The sequence below is a fragment of the Pelophylax lessonae genome (genome assembly GCF_965119305.1).
Source record: "Pelophylax lessonae genome assembly, chromosome: 4".
In the NCBI taxonomy this organism is placed as follows: domain Eukaryota; kingdom Metazoa; phylum Chordata; class Amphibia; order Anura; family Ranidae; genus Pelophylax; species Pelophylax lessonae.
In genome coordinates, this window is record NC_138771.1 from 604,294,001 (window position 1) to 604,311,683 (window position 17,683).

General features: G+C 43.8%; 1 protein-coding gene across 2 annotated transcripts in view; it reads left to right on the forward strand.

Annotated features, from left to right (window-relative positions):
* The first annotated feature begins 1,407 nt into the window (after positions 1-1,407).
* RGL3 (ral guanine nucleotide dissociation stimulator like 3) overlaps positions 1,408-17,683 on the forward strand; it is a 180,028-nt gene continuing 163,752 nt past the window's right edge. The window contains exon 1 of one of the 2 annotated variants that reach the window (XM_082254292.1): positions 1,408-1,640. Coding sequence is in view for 1 of the 2 variants with exons in the window: in XM_082254291.1 (XP_082110417.1) it covers positions 5,642-5,654 (13 nt within the window). In the remaining variant the exon portion in view is untranslated. Of the gene's footprint in view, positions 1,641-5,492; positions 5,655-17,683 lie in introns of those variants that run through there. The other variant, XM_082254291.1, reaches the window with a different exon arrangement.

Here is a 17,683-nt window from a genome sequence, read left to right on the forward strand (position 1 = left end):
GGCCCCTCCCACCAGCCACAATCTGCCTGCATTGCATAGAGAAACACAGAGACCCAGTCAGGGGAGGACTGGGCCAGGGGGGCAATTGCCCCCTGGGCCGCTCTAATGCCCCATAAAAAGGCTGCACCGCTTCTGCAAAAGTCATGCCTAAAGAATTCCTGGTGAAGAGAAGTAAAAAATCCTTGTTGCTGACCTAGCTAGTGCAGGATGAAGACAAGGACAGAGCGCAGGCCTGGGCCAGGGGACAGGGGGGCAATTGCCTCCTGGGCCTCTCTGATGCCCCATAAATAGGCTGCACTGCTTCTGCCACAGATATGCCTAAAGAATTCCTGGTGAAGAGAAGTAAAAAGTCCCTGTTGCTGACCTAGCTAGTGCAGGATGAAGACAAGCACAGAGCGTAGGCCTGGGCCAGGGGACAGGGGGGCAATTGCCCCCTGGGCCTCTGTGATGCTCCATAAAAAGGCTGCACTGCTTCTGCAAAAGTCATGCCTAAAGAATTCCTGGTGAAGAGAAGTAAAAAGTCCCTGTTGCTGACCTAGCTAGTGCAGGATGAAGACAAGCACAGAGCGCAGGCCTGGGCCAGGGGACAGGGGGGCAATTGCCCCCTGGGCCTCTCTGATGCCCCATAAAAAGGCTGCACCGCTTCTGCAAAAGTCATGCCTAAAGAATTCCTGGTGAAGAGAAGTAAAAAGTCCCTGTTGCTGACCTAGCTAGTGCAGGATGAAGACAAGCACAGAGCGCAGCCCCCCCCCCCCCCCCCCCAGCATGGATGGTGTAAACTGTGTCTGAGCAGAGGCCGGTTCCATGCCCCACTGGAGAATCTCCTCCCCTAGCTAGCCCCAACCAAGCTGTCCCAGCTCCCCCCAACTGCCCCCTGCTGGCCAGGTCGGGAACCTGAATTCCGCCGGTGAGTAGAGAGTACCTGGAGCGGAGCTTCAGCCTGGAATGGGGGTCAGGGGGAGGACAGGAAGAGGGAGAGTGGGAGGGGGGCCGAGTCGCTGCACCATGGGCCTCTGGTTTGTATTTGCCCCCAGGGCCGAAAGTTGCTAGTCAGCCCCTGGACCCAGCGATGATGTCACAGGTTCTAAAATAAGGTGTGTGATCACAAACTGAAAAGTTTTATTTAAAATGCCCGTCATTGTGTTGGTGAGGGGGAATGAGGAAGCGGTGAAGGCAAACTATAAGAAAACGGGGGCGCTCGCTGCAAACGTTTTGCTTTCTTATGACCTGAGTGGAGCAGAACTGCCATTGTTTTAGTGGTCTGGGAAAGTGTAATAGAGAGAGAGGAGAGGGGTCAGAGGAAGTGACAGTCCACCCCGGTCCACCACCCTCTCCTGAGTCTGCAGTAATCAGTCCGGGGGGGGGGGGGGGGGGCAGGATGTACCAGGAAAAGCTCCAAGGACAGCAGGATAGACGGAGGAAGGGAGAGAGAGGAGGGAGACCAGGAATATTCACGGATCAAAGGTAACAGGACAACATCTCCGCTTCCCGTCCAATCGGGGGGCTCACACAGCTGCCGCTCTGCGGGGCGTACATCTGGGGGGGGACGCCATGCCGGCTCGAGTCCCGAAATGGAAGATTACCGACTTCCTCTAAACCGGGAGATTCCGCCGCTTGTTATTGGGAAGTCAGGAACTGAGGTGAGCAGAAATCTGTGTGTGTTATCACTCTTATTAATCGCAGTGTCTGTGATACCCCCTAACCAATCAGATCCTGAGTGTTATTACACACCCACACTGGGAGAACAACGGCTGCTGGCTGAAGTTCACTTTGACACATATACCTACCTTCAGGGCCGCTGATTGGGGGGGGGGGGGGACCACCAGTCCTCCTGTAGGGGGCCCGGGCGCACAGGGGGGCCCCAACAGCACGGGGAATCGATGCGGTTGGGCAGGGGGGCAAATACAGAAGGAATCCCTGTGCGGCAACCTGCAGCAGCTACAAGCCAGTTTCTCCCCCTCCTGCCAGCTTTCACCTGCTGCAGGGAGAGACACAGGACATCACTCCTGTAATTGCTTCTCCGACACCGATCCCCCCTCCCTGTTCTGCCTGCATCTAATTCCCCCCCCCCTTACTGTGTGTCTCCCTTTCACTGTGCTGCCACCCCCCCCCCCCCCTCCTGCAGCGCTGCAGGCTTCCTTGTTCTGTAAAAAAATAACAAATTGTAAGAAAATAATAACAATAAAATTAATAATAATAATTAAACATTGCAATAAATAATTTAAAAAAATGTAAAATAAAATAATTGTAAACTTTTTAACATTAGAAAAAAAAGTTATACATTTTATTTTTATGTAAAAAGCACTTAAAAAGTGCTAATTCACACAGGATCTCTGTTATGTTTGTGTCCGCTAATAATGATTTTAGTGTATTTTTAGTGAAAATATTGTTTTGATAAATTCGGGGGGAGGGGGGGGGGACTGTCAGGTAGGCTGTACGGAGGGACCCCGTTATTTCTAACAGCAGCCCTGCCTACCTTCAACTCCAGCTGAGCAGAATGATGAGGTGGGGGGGGGGATCTGGAGTTGTAGCTTGCACTGATTGGCTCAGCCCTGTCACATGAGGGGAGTCACATGCTCCTCCATACTGGGAAGTACCAGGTATTTCCATCTGTATGCAATGCTGGAGGTGGCCCCAGCAGGGGATTGCTTCACTTTTGTTGAGAAAAAAATCTTCCCCTCTGGGTGATCTCTGTACATTGCAAGGATTATAACAAACTTTGTTGCAGATTCTTACATTTTGAAGAAATCCCTGTGTGTTTGTCTGTGTCCATGGGCTGAGTGAAAGTGAATGGGAGTGATTTTATAATTATCAATCAGCTGCTGCACCTGCAGGGCTCTAATGAGGAAAGTGGCAGGGTCTGCATCAGGGTGGATAAAAATCAATGTTTTGTTTTTTTTTTTTAAATAAAAGAAAAATCTGATTTTTTTCAAAATTTTAATTAGATTTTTTTTCTTTCATCAACTTTATTTTTATAAAATGCTTTTAGAGTAACAATCTTTTAATCACTTGCCGCCCACTCGCCAGTTTTACTGCGGCAGGCTGGCTCAGCTGTGTGAAACAACATAGCTCTACGTCGGTCGTGTGCGTGGTGCTGGGGGGCGAGCGTGTGCCGCTGGCAGCACACTCTCACCCCCACTAGGCAGCAGGGACTCGGATGCACGGGACCGCTCCCCGCTGAGAGAGAACGACAGTCAGCTATTGTAAACAGAGCTGACTGTCATTCTCCCTGAAATGATCACAGAGCGCCTCTGATCCTTCTATATATATATATCTATATAGATAATTTCACAAGCCCACCCCCCATACAGTTAGAAAACACCCCCTAGGCTCACACTTAACCCTTTGATCACCCCTAGGTTAACCCCTTCCCTGCCAGTGTCATTATTACAGTAACAGGGCATATTTTTAGCACTGATTACTGTAATAATGTCACTGGTACCCCCAAAAGTGTCAAAAATGTCAGTTAGGTGTCCGATCTGTCCGCCGCAATGTCGCAGTCCCGCAAAAAATCGCAGATCACCGCCATTACTAGTAAAACAAAACAATAAAATTGACATAAATCTTTCCCGTAGTTAGTAGACGCGATAACTTTTGCGCAAACCAATCAAACTACGCTTATTGCAATTTTTTTTTACCAAAAATATGTAGCAGAAAACAAATTGGCCTAAAATGTTAAAACATTTGATTTTTAAATTTTTTTTTTTGGGAATGTCATATATCAAAAAATAGCATTTTTTTTATAGTGCAAAAAAATTAAAATTGCACAGGTGATCATATACCACCAAAAGAAAGCTCTGTTTGTGGGAAAAAAGGACATCAATTTTATTTGGGTACAGCGTCGCACGACCGCGCAATTGTCTGTTAAAGTAATGCAAAATATGGCCTGGTCATTAAGGGGGCAAATCCTTCCGCTCCAGAAGTGGTTAAGAGACGGCTGTCATTGACAAACATGGGATTTCACATTTCATGTGATTTGGGGGGCTTACAAGTCGGATCCCAAGTCCCGGCAGTGTAACAGAGCCTAAAGGTTTCTTCTATACGGGTGCCGCCTCCGTAAACCATTTACTTGGCTCGCTGTTGCAGCGCGTTATTCTCATTATAAATGACTGTTCTGCATAGGGGAAAAGTAAAAAAGTGCTAAGCTGCATTCTGAAAATCAATCCACTGCAGATTTTTTTTTCTCTTTATATGATGTGTAAGTCTATCCCAAAGCTGAAATGTGTAGATTGTAAGCTCCTGCGCTCTTGTATTGAATCGAATTGTCTTCCTTTATGTTATAAACCTGTTTGCACTATATAACCCCCCCCCCCCCCCGAATGCTAGTAATATTCTTTTCCTCTGCTCCTTAAACACCTTATTTTAGAACCAGTTGACATCATGTCTGGGTCTCTGTGCATCTCTATGCAATGCAGGCAGATTGTGGCTGGTGAGAGGGGCCAGCAGGGTGTTGAACATAGATTCCTGAAAACACAAAGTACTGTACTTCTCTCAAAAGCTCTCATCTCTGATACATGCAGCCATCTGGCTCTTAGGAGGAGTTATGCAACTATCAAAATGCCCTGATGGGTGGATGTCAGTCTGGGGGTATTCTTAGGAAGGCTGTGCTGGCATGCAGACCATACTAAGAGATGCCCATGTGTGAGGTTGAGCCTCCGTGGCAGAAAAAATGTAATCCAGTGCATGAAAGGGGCGGGCCAAGGACAGTCAAGTTGGGGAGGAAAGGGCTAGATGATGCTGGACGTCCACCACCCAGAAAATGAGATGGGCTCCATGGGACTTCTAATGCACATTATGAGAAGCTCACAGTGAGATCACTGTACTGTGTACAACTGTACACCCCCCCCCCCTTCCCCCTCCTGCCTTGTGTAGACATTCAAAGCCCTGATACTGCTGTTGGGTGCCGCCATCTTTGATGTGACTTCAGCGGTCCCAGCAGACTCAGCGCTGTCACACAAATGACACTCTATAATTTTCCCCTAGGCATATCATTCCCCATCATTAAGCTCTGGGGGGGGGGGGGGCAAAACGCATTGGGGGACATGGCCTGACTGGACCCTCGGCTGGGGTTGCCATACACGTAAGATTAATGGTATCATCATTTCCATGTGTGGCTTCTGGGAGGTCTCTTCTATTCCCCTTTGGCAGCTACATAAAAGCTTATGTATGGAGGGGAGGGGCAGAGGAGCTGGGCCAGCACAGAGGGGTATTTGATCCTTCCAGGAGAGGAGAGAGCTTTGACCTGCTTGAAAGATAGAGGGCGCTGTGCTCAGGAATGGGGAGAGAATAGTGGGGTGGGAGATTACAAAAGAAAAAAAAATGAATTTTAAAAAGAAAAAACACTGCAAGTAAACATTTTAGAGACATTTTTTGGTGGTGACATTTGGTGACAGGGACTCTTTGTCCCTCCCCCCCCCCCCTCCTGTCACCAGCTCAAATACTTATCTTCCCTGTCCATCCAGCCATCTTCTCAGTACAGCCCTGCCCAGAGCTGCACAGCCCTCCCAGAAGCAATGTCCCCAGAGGCTCTTCCTCTCCGGGTGTCTGTGTGCCCAGCTGATTGCTATGGGTGAGCCGTACTCATGGAGGGGTCCAGAAGTCCAACAGAGCCACCGGGACACAGATCAGTGAAGACCTCAGGATGGAGGGGGAAGGTATTTATACTGGGGGGGGCTGCACTCAGGGGGGTGCTGAGATATGATCAAAGGACAATTATACCAGGGGTGCAGTACTACACCCATTGTGGAAGATACAACCAGCATTACATTGCCATGATACAACCGGCATTACATTGCCATGATACAAGCGGCATTACATTGCCATGACACAACCGGCATGACGTTGCCACAATACAACCGGCATTACATTGCCATGATACAAGCGGCATTACATTGCAATCATACAAGCAGCATTACATTGCCATGACACAACCGGCATTACATTGTCATGATACAATCGGCATTACATTGCCATGATACAACCGGCATTATATTGCCATGATACAACCGGCATTATATTGCCATGATACAACCGGCATGACGTTGCCACAATACAACCGGCATTACATTGCCATGATACAAGCGGCATTACATTGCAATCATACAAGCAGCATTACATTGCCATGACACAACCGGCATTACATTGTCATGATACAATCGGCATTACATTGCCATGATACAACCGGCATTATATTGCCATGATACAACCGGCATTACATTGCCATGATACAACCGGTATTACATTGCCATGATACAACCGGAATAACGTTGCCATGATACAACCAGCATTACATTGCCATGATACAACCGGCATTACATTGCCATGATACAACCGGTATTACATTGCCATGATACAACCGGAATAACGTTGCCATGATACAACCGGAATAACGTTGCCATGATACAACCAGCATTACATTGCCATGATACAACCGGCATTACATTGCCATGATACAACCGGTATTACATTGCCATGATACAACCGGAATAACGTTGCCATGATACAACCGGAATAACGTTGCCATGATACAACCAGCATTACATTGCCATGATACAACCAGCATTACATTGCCATGATACAACCAGCATTACATTGCCATGACACAACCGCCATTATATTGCCATGATACAAGCGGCATTACATTGCCATGACACAACCGGCATGACGTTGCCATGATACAACCGGCATTACATTGTCATGATACAAGCGGCATTACATTGCCATCATACAAGCAGCATTACATTGTCATGACACAACTGGCATTACATTGTCATGACACAACCGGCATTACATTGTCATGATACAAGCGGCATTACATTGCCATCATACAAGCGGCATTACATTGCCATCATACAAGCGGCATTACATTGCCATCATACAAGCGGCATAACGTTGCCATGACACCACCGGCATTACATCGCCATGATACAATGGACATGACATTGCCATGATACCATGATACAATCGGCATTACATTGCCATGATACAACCGGCATTATATTGCCATGATACAACCGGCATTACATTGCCATGATACAACCGGTATTACATTGCCATGATACAACCGGAATAACGTTGCCATGATACAACCAGCATTACATTGCCATGATACAACCGGCATTACATTGCCATGATACAACCGGTATTACATTGCCATGATACAACCGGAATAACGTTGCCATGATACAACCGGAATAACGTTGCCATGATACAACCAGCATTACATTGCCATGATACAACCGGCATTACATTGCCATGATACAACCGGTATTACATTGCCATGATACAACCGGAATAACGTTGCCATGATACAACCGGAATAACGTTGCCATGATACAACCAGCATTACATTGCCATGATACAACCAGCATTACATTGCCATGATACAACCGGTATTACATTGCCATGATACAACCGGAATAACGTTGCCATGATACAACCGGAATAACGTTGCCATGATACAACCAGCATTACATTGCCATGATACAACCGGCATTACATTGCCATGATACAACCGGTATTACATTGCCATGATACAACCGGAATAACGTTGCCATGATACAACCGGAATAACGTTGCCATGATACAACCAGCATTACATTGCCATGATACAACCAGCATTACATTGCCATGATACAACCAGCATTACATTGCCATGACACAACCGCCATTATATTGCCATGATACAAGCGGCATTACATTGCCATGACACAACCGGCATGACGTTGCCATGATACAACCGGCATTACATTGTCATGATACAAGCGGCATTACATTGCCATCATACAAGCAGCATTACATTGTCATGACACAACTGGCATTACATTGTCATGACACAACCGGCATTACATTGTCATGATACAAGCGGCATTACATTGCCATCATACAAGCGGCATTACATTGCCATCATACAAGCGGCATTACATTGCCATCATACAAGCGGCATAACGTTGCCATGACACCACCGGCATTACATCGCCATGATACAATGGACATGACATTGCCATGATACCATGATACAACCGGCATTACATTGCCATGACACAACCGGCATGACATTGCCTCCTGGAAATGCTAGTTACCTGGCTGTCACACTGATGCTTTGTCCTCCTCAACTTGTGTCTGGTAGGTGTCTTCTACACCCAACAGTAATATTAGTCAGAGGTGAAAGAAAAAGAAAAATCCCCAAATTTTGGACTGTCCCCAGAAAAGTAATAGAGGGGAGGTCTTCCAATGGAGACACTAGTTCTGGTGACCGGGGGGGATCAAAGGAATTCCCTTTATTTGCAGAGATTAGCTCTCACTTCCTGTTTTGCTTATGGGACAGGAAGTGAAGATAAATCTCCCCAATGGGACACTGATGGCAAAAAAATAAACTGACAGGGCTTATAACCCTTCCTTACTCTATCCAAAATCAAAAAAATAAAAATGTTTTTCCTATAGTTCTACCACTCGACCTCCATAAGGTTTTACCCCCTTAATGACCAGACCGTTTTTTGCTGTTCAGCACTGTGCTACTTTAACTGGCAATTACTCGATCATGCATCGCTGTATGCAAATTTAATGTTCATCAATTTTTTTTACACAAATAGAGCTTTCTTGTGGTGTTTGATCCGCACTGCATTCTTTTATTTTTTTTTTTATTATACAAAAATACTGTGAATTTAAAAAAAAAACAAAAACAAAACCATATTTATATAATATATAATTCTAATAAATATATATAATAATGATAATTATTTAATTCATATAATATTTATAAAACATATCCAATAAAATCTAATTTCTTCATAAGTGTAGGCCAAATGTATCCTGCTATATGTCTTTGGTAAAAAAAAAAAAAAATACCAAACATTTTTGGGGACACTAGTATAGTTCTGACCATGACCAGGATATGGACCAGGACAGACACTATACCAGTAATGGCGGTAATTAACCGCTTTACAACCACCTGCGCCAACCGCCGTATGCTGATGCGGCTCTGATTGCTGCCTGACACCCGCAATTGTTCCCCACTGAGAGAGAACGGTCAGCTGTTGTAAACACAGCTGACCATTCTTCTCCCTGGAATGATCACAGAGCCCCTGTGATCCTTCTATGGTCATTTCACAAGTCACACCCCCCACAGTTAGAATTACTCCCCTAGGCTCACATTTAACCCCTTGATCACCCACAGTGTTAACCCCTTCCCTGCCAATGGCATTATTACAGTAACAGTGCATATTTTTAGCACTGATTACTGTAGTAATGTCACTGGTCCCCCCAAAAGTGTCAAAAATGTCAGTTAGGGGTCCGATCTGTCTGCTGCAATGTCGCAGTCCCGCAAAAAAGTCGCAGTTCGCTGCCATTACTAGTAGAAAAAAAAATTATATAAATCTTTGCCGTAGTTAGTAGATGCAATAATGTTTGCGCAAACCAATCAAAAAACGCTTATTGCGATTTTTTTTTTTACCAAAGATATGTAGCAGAAAACAAATTGGCCTAAAATGTTAAAAAATTTTGATTTTTACATTTTTTTGGGGGAATGTTATATAGCAGAATGTGAAAAATACTGTTTTTTTTTTTTTTTTTCAGAATTGTCACTCTTTTTTTGTTTATAGCACAAAAAAATAAAAATTTGCACAGGTGATCAAATACCACCAAAAGAAAGCTCTATTTGTGGGGAAAAAAGGACGTAAATTTCGTTTGGGTACAGCATTGCATGACCGCGCAATTGTCAGTTAAAGTCACGCAGTGCCAAGTTGAAAAAAGTGGCCTGGTCATTAAGGGGGCAAATCCTTCCAGTCCTAAAGGGGTTAACAACTTATAGTGTGACTATAGCACACCCAACACATCGTGAGAAGCGTGGGGCATGTGCATGCGCACCTTTAAACCAGGACGTTCCTCCACAACATACAGGTCACGGGGGTACAACAAAGCCTGCGGCCAGTGATTAAGATCAAGTGTAGTATCTGTTCAGTTTTCAGTAACAGAATGCTGGCGTCTCTTTGCCCAGGAGGGGGCGCTGGTTAGTAATTTCTGATGGGTGGGTACTATGGGAGGGATCCTTTCCTCCCGGTTTGAATCTGGCTGGGTTTACCAGGCTTGTCCCCAGGTGTAGGCAGGCCCTCCCTTAGTGCCCATGCCTCTCTGGTAGTGATGGGACTGTATTTATCCAGCCAGGGGCTAGAAGGTATAAGAAGCTCCTGACAATGTGTCCCCTGAGGGTGGTGGTGGCCCAGGGGTGCCAAAAAAGCAATATGGGTTTGGGGCCCCATTGAGTTTCACTGGCACATGGTCACATCACTTATTGCTTTTTAGCGCACACTTCTTGGGCACGCCTTTTGGCAAGCCAGTAACAATTTTCATACGGCCAAAAGACTGCCAAGTATATTACTTTGCACTTTTTATTATTTTTTTTCACTTATTGATAGCACAATCACCATCACTGCAGGTGTGGTTTGTTTTTTGTTTTTTTTTAACGAAAAATTGGAGAATAGGAAATTTTGAAGCAATACACCAAGAAAATATTGATGTACAACTCTTCATACATACATTATATGTACAATGATTGACCAAACTTTGTTACAGATATTAAAATAATGCTCTTGTTGCACGATCAAACCATACAAAAATGTCTATGGTCTCCTAACTCGGGCGCTGGTCCATGCAAAATGTTAGCTTGTACCTTTTCTCCTTTCATAGATGATTTTATTCTCTCAAGCCACATCCTAACATACTAGCGGTCCTGAAGAAGTGGAATGTCCACGAAACGCGTAGACTAGGGCCTGGGTTAGGAGACAATAGGCATTTTTGTAAGGTTTTATTGTACAACAATGACATTCTTTAATGTTTGTAATAACGTTTTGTCAATTATTTTACCTATACTGTATGTATGAAGAGTTATACAATATTTTCCTGGAGTATCGCTTCACAAATCCCTATTCGTTCTGTCATTTTTGGTATAATTATTGCTCGGGATGCTAACCTCAGGAAATTATGATTAATTTGAAGACCTTTTCTGGGACTTTTTGTTTATATGTAACAATCAGTATTTTTTGCTAGAAAATTTCTTAGAACCCCAAAACATGATATATTTTCTAAAGCAGAGGTCCCAGAGTATAAATTGGTGGCTTTTGCAATTTTTTATATCAAACGTTATTTAAGGCAGCGGTTTTTTAATTTCAATTTTTTTAAATTTAAATGGAAAAAACAATATTTACCCCAGTTTTTTGGAAAAAAATATGAAAGATGATGTTACGCAGAGTAAATAGATACCAAACATGTCACGTTTTAAAATTGCGCACACCCGTGCAACAGTGACAAACAATGTAAATTCTACTATCCATAGGTGACGCTTTAAAAGCCTTTGCAAGTGAACACTTTAGATTTACAGAGGAGGTCTGGTGTTAGAATTACTGCCCATGATCTGACGTTCGCTGTGATACCTCGCATGTGTGGGACACTTGGGGGGGGGGGGGGGGAATTAATGTTTGTGTGCGGGACAGACGCCTTTGCACGCGATCACGGGGGGGGGTCGGGGGGGTCGGGTGATATTGATGGGGACACTTTACATTTTTTTAAATTCATTTTTTCATTTAGTTATTTTTATTTTACACCGTCATTTAAAAAAAATTTGGATCACTTTTATTGCTGTCACAAGGAATGTAAACATCCTTTGTGACAGCAATAGGCATGTGACAGGTGCTCTTTATGGAGAGATCTGGGGTCTATAAGACCCCAGATCCCTCCTCTCCTATTAAAAGCATTTGATCACACCAAGATCAGCGTGTTTGAATGCGCCGTTTACATCCAGGTAAACCAGAAGTGATATCAGGTCATTGTTTCCGGGTTACCACAGCCCAGAGCCAAATAAAGCTGATCCGCCCTTTGTTCAGCTCTCTGGTCAGCCGATGAAACCACCAGCTGGTTGACCCAGACTCCTGGTGGGACAGGAGATCCCGCTATAGCTGCGGAAGGTGGTGGTGGTGGAGGGGGGGGTTGAGTCCCCTCCCGCTGATTGTAAAAGCAATCCAGCGACTAGCTCTAAAAACCATAACCAGGATGATACCTGCAGCTGCTGGCATCATCCCAGTATAACCGCTAGAAGTCCAGTGACGTAACAGGTACATAAATGGTCGGCAAGTGGTTAATATTTTTTAGCGACCTCAAATGTCTTGTGCTAGAAAATAATTTTTAGAGTTTGTTTTTTTACTTACAGACACAGAGTGTGCAGGTTTTTCGGGGTCTGCTCTGATGTCGGGGAGAGGATCTGTGGCTTTCGGGTCTTTTCCCTCTCCCCTTCAGTGGTCTCTCTTTGGGGGGAGTCCTCACCTAGTACTTGGAAGACCAACTTCATCAGGTGCCTAAGGAGCAGAGCCTGCCTGGTTTTGGCATTGGTGGACTAAAGTACTTTGCTCCTGTCAGGAGCCTTGTGCTACAGGAGGTTCAGGGACTGAGGAGATAATGTAGAAAGATGATGCGCACACTGGTTTTTGCTCTTAGGAAATCCTCATTTTATTCAAAAACCTCTGTGTACAAATGCAGATAAAATCAGTTGAGGCGTTTCAGCCTATAAGGCTATAGTCATAACCCTATAAGACCTTAGTCATAACGGTTCAGTGACTGGGGCCCTTCCTCTTCGGTGGTTGGACTATATCAGGGGTCTTCAAACTACGGCCCTTCAGCTGTTGCAGAACTACACATCCCATGAGGCATTGTAAAACTCTGACATTCACAGACATGACTAGGCATGATGGGAATTGCAGTTCCTGAACAACTGGAGGGCCATAGTTGGAAGACCCCTGGACTATATTATACCCTCATGCACTTTTTACCGTGCACTGTGATTTTTGTTCATAGGGTTTATTGCGGCGGCCAAATTGCACAACTTCATGACCACAGCATGTGAACACCATTGCGGCTTATGGAGGAAGCTAAAAACGTGGCTCAGCCGAATATTTTTAATGCCTCCCATGACTAAGTAACAACAAAAGAAGAAAAAAAGGGGCGCACCGACCTAGTGCATTACCACTAAAAGCAGGTGTGTATGGACACACATCAACATAATACACATAAAGTCTCCAAGGAACCGCACTGTATTGAATGGTATGCAGTGTGCAGCATGAGGCTGCTGTGTCTAGGCTGACGCGTTTCAGGGGCGAACCTCCCTTCCTCAGAGCCAAAAAAAAAAGGTGCAGCACCTTTTTTTGGCTCTCAGGAAGGGGGTTCGCCCCTGAAACGTGTCAGCCTAGACACAGCAGCCTCATGCGGCACACTGCATACCATTCAATACAGTGCGGTTCCTTGGCTACCTTGGAGACTTTATGTGTATTATGTTGATGTGTGTCCATACACACCTGCTTTGTGAGTATAATGTATACTTTTTAACATTTTTTAATACATTTTTAGTGGTAATGCACTAGGTCGGTGCGCCCCTTTTTTCTTCTTTTGTTGTTCCATAGTTGGTTTTGGATACCCTTGATCCTGAAGGGGAAGCAAGACCGCAAGCTTTGTCCACTCAAGTCTGAAGTATTCCTCTTCCCTCCGGCCTATTTTTCACTTGAGCGCAGGAGAATTGTTCTACTAAGTGGTCTAAGTCACAGTGGCTAAGTGGTTAGCACTTCCGTCTGGCATCACCTGGGTCATTGGTTTGAATCCCAACCCCAGCACTACCTGCATGGAGTTTGCATGTTCTCCCTGTGCCTGCGTAGGTTTCCTCCTACAGGTTTCCTCCTACACTCCACATACATGGTGGTAGGTTAATTGGCTCCTGTCTAAATTGGCCCTACTATGTGTATGTATGAATGTGAGTTAGATTGTAAGCTCCTTGAGGGCAGAGACTGATGTGCATATACAATATATAAGTAAGCTGCTGCATAAATTGGCAGTGCTCTATAAGTACCTGTAATAATAAATGAGACCTAAATGTTTAGGGGTACCTAATACACTGATTTCCAGCTTCCACAAGTATGGCACATACCTACTTACATTGGTCTGGCAAATAGAGTATATACTCTCAATCTGCGCACTCTGGACTTCACTAGTTTCTAAACCCAACAGTGTATATAGTGTAAAACCATATCATATGTACAAAAAAATGAAATTAGTGAAAATAACAAAATCTCTATAATAAAATTTTTTACAAGTTTAAAGGAGCTGGTTGTAAGGCATACAAGCCTGAAAATAGTGAAAAATATCAAATGAATAACCATGCTCCCTTTTCCATAAATTCATCATCATCAAAAAAATCAAACCATTATGTGAAATGTACATACACGACCACCATGTGCTTCAAACAGTGAGAAATGGTGATGTAGAAATATTCTCAAGTGATTCCACACAACAAGAGTGAGCTGTGCTATCTTTCCACCCTGATGACGTCAGACGTTGCTGACGAAACACGTTGGGTGGGATCTTCGTGACACGTCACTTCTGCCATCTTGGAAGGCAAACCGGCATCCCTGCTATGTTAAACAGGCTTATTTTAATCTGCAACATTGTAAGTGTTTTAAAATAGTGCGTGACCAATAAATGTTTTAAATACTACACGGGAAAGAGTCTTCTGTCTTTCCCCTTACTGTCTGGAGTTACCTCCTAAATGGATTGGCGTGCGATTGTGGAACTGCATTTTTAAATGAGAGGATCCTCTCCTAGTTACCTATTATGCATCCTAAATTCCTGTGTCTGGTGAGTAGGGAGTGTATCTGACGATGGTGGAAGATAGCACAGCTCACTCTTGTTGTGTGCAATCACTTGAGAAGATTTCTACATCACCATTTCTCAGTGTTTGGAGCACATGGTGGTCATGTATGGACATTTTACATAATGGTTTAACCACTTCTGGACCGGAAGTTTTGCCTCCTTAATGATCAGGCCATTTTTTGCGATTCGGCACTGTGTTAATTTAACTGACAATTGCGCGGTCTTGCGACGCTGCACCCAAATAAAATTGATGCCCCTTTTTTCCCAATAAATAGAGGTTTCATATGGTGGTATTTGATCACCTCTGCAATTTTTATTTTTTGCGCTGTAAACAAAAAAAAAAAAAAGCAACAATTCTGAAAAAAAAAAAACAATATTTTTCACATTCTGCTATATAACATTCCTCAAAAATTTTAAAATCAAATTTTTTCATCATTTTCGGCTAATTTGTATTCTGCTGAATATTTTTGTTAAAAAAAAAATCCCAAGTCGGAGGCACATATACAAACTGTTGTAATTCCTACACCTTTCACCTAAATTTGGATGTAAATACCCTCAAATTAAAGCTGAAAGTCTGCAGTTAAAGCACATCTTGTTTGTTTCATTTCAAATCCATTGTGGTGGTGTATAGAGCCAAAAAGATTAGAATTGTGTCGATGTACCAATATTTATGGACCTGACTGTAACATTCCTCAAAAAATGTAAAAATCTAATTTTTTTCATAATTTTAGGCTAATTTGTAATCTGCTGAATATTTTTGGAAAAAAAAATCCCAATAAGCGTATTTTGATTGGTTTGAGCAAAAGTTATCGCATCTACAAACTAGGGGAAAGATTTATGTCATTGTTATTTTTTTTTTTTTTACTAGTAATGGCGGCTATCAGCGATTTTTTTAGCGGGACTGTTACATTGCAGCAGACAGATCGGACCCCTAACTGACATTTTTGACACTTTTGGAGGGACCAGTGACATTACTACAGTAATCAGTGCTAAAAATATGCACTGTTACTGTAATAATGACACTGGCAGGGAAGGGGTTAACACTGTGGGTGATCAAGGGGATAAATGTGAGCCTAGGGGAGTGATTCTAACTGTAGGGGGGCAGGGCTTGTGAAATGATCACAGAGACCTGTGATCCTATATAAAAGGATCACAGGAGCTCTGTGATCATTCCAGAGAGAAGAACTTCTCTCTCAGCGGGGAGCTATCGCGGGTGCCATACGGCAATCATAGCCGCCAGCCCCATGCATCGAAGTCCCCGCTGCCATGCCCGCTCACCCCCTAGCTGCAGGCCTACGACCGATGTAAATAGTTATCAAATTAAATGTCAGTTAGGGGTCCGATCTGTCCGCTGCAATGTCGCAGTCCTGCTAAAAATCGCAGATTGCCGCCATTACTAGTGAAAAAAAAAAACAAACAATAAAAATGACATAAATCTTTCCCGTAGTTAGTAGACGCGGTAACTTTTGCGCAAACCAATCAAAATAAGCTTATTGCGATTTTTTTTTTTTTTTTTTCTACCAAAAATATGTACCTGTAGTTTATAGCGCAAAAAAATAAAAATTGCAGAGGTGATCAAATACCCCCAAAAGAAAGCTCTATTTGTGGGGAAAAAAGGACATACATTTTATTAGGGTACAGCGTCGCACGACCGCGCAATTGCCTGTTAAAGTAACGCAGTGACGAATCGCAAATATGGCCTGGTCATTAAGGGTGAAAATCTTCCGGTCCAGAAGAAGTTAATAAACGCTGATTAGAGGGTTAAACAGAGTACCATTTATTTAAAAAAAACAGGTTGCTTTAAACTGACTTCACCTGCAGATTGAAGTTCACCCCCTTGATCTGTAGATGAATAAACAGAAAGATACAAGAAGAAACCATGTTTCTCTTTATCTTTCTGTTTCAGATGCTGAGTATCGTTGTTGATAAACATTAACCGGCTGCTTTTTATTTTTATTTTTTTGTTTACACTTTAGCTGTCAACAGGGAAATCCACTGACAGCTGAATGAGTCATCGGTTGTTAAGGACATGACGGCCCGCATCCTTAACAACCAATAGTTTCTGGCTATTTTTTTTTTTTACATTTTAGCTGTCAGTGGGGGAATCCCACTGACAGCTGAAAGAACTGAGCCTGGAAGAATCGGTTTCAGGTATTGGAGTATTTGCATGAGTACCGATACTCGTGCAAATGCTAAGTATCGGCAACGATACCGATATCGGTGCAAACCAAATATAATCCAATGCCAGGTCACTTACACTCAAGCACTTACCTTTCTGGTTCACCATGTGTTGGAATGTTGGGGCTTCTCTGCATATATTCCACACTTCTGGGAGTGTACAATACCTGCTCCCGAGAATAGTGTAGTAGTAGCTGGACGGAGGAAGTCAAGGAATTCAGGAAAGAGAACAAGCCGAGGTTTATCCATTATTTCTTTTTTTGAATGCGCCCCCTCCCCTCCCCCAGGCTTTGATCTGTTTTCAATCCCTTTCATTATAAAAGCAGGAAACTCCAACTCTGAGCGCCCCTTGTCTCAGCCTCCTGTTTGTCCACATGAAGGTTTCATTATCACGTTTTATTTCTTCTGCTCTTTCCTGGTTCTACAATGCAATGCGAGGCCATTCTTCATCATGGCGGTCATCTCTTTACGCTGCGCTCAGGGGAAAGCAGAGGGAGTTCATCCCATCATCATCCTATCATTAGTCATCTCTTCTCTTCTAGTTTTTGTCAATGTGGTTTGTTATGGCGCTTTTCCACTGCATGGAACCGTACCGGTTCGGCACGCTTTTGTGCTTTTCCACTGCTGGTACCGCATGGTATAGGGTCGGAACGGTTCGGTACGGTATGGTATAGGTTTGCTTTTCCACTGCATGGAACCGAACGGTACGGTACGGCTCTGAAAAAACAGTACCTACTCGATTGTGGTTCCAACAGGTACCAAACTGGTACCATATCCCACAATCCTTTGCATGCAGTAACTACTAGCCACTGATTGGTCAGAG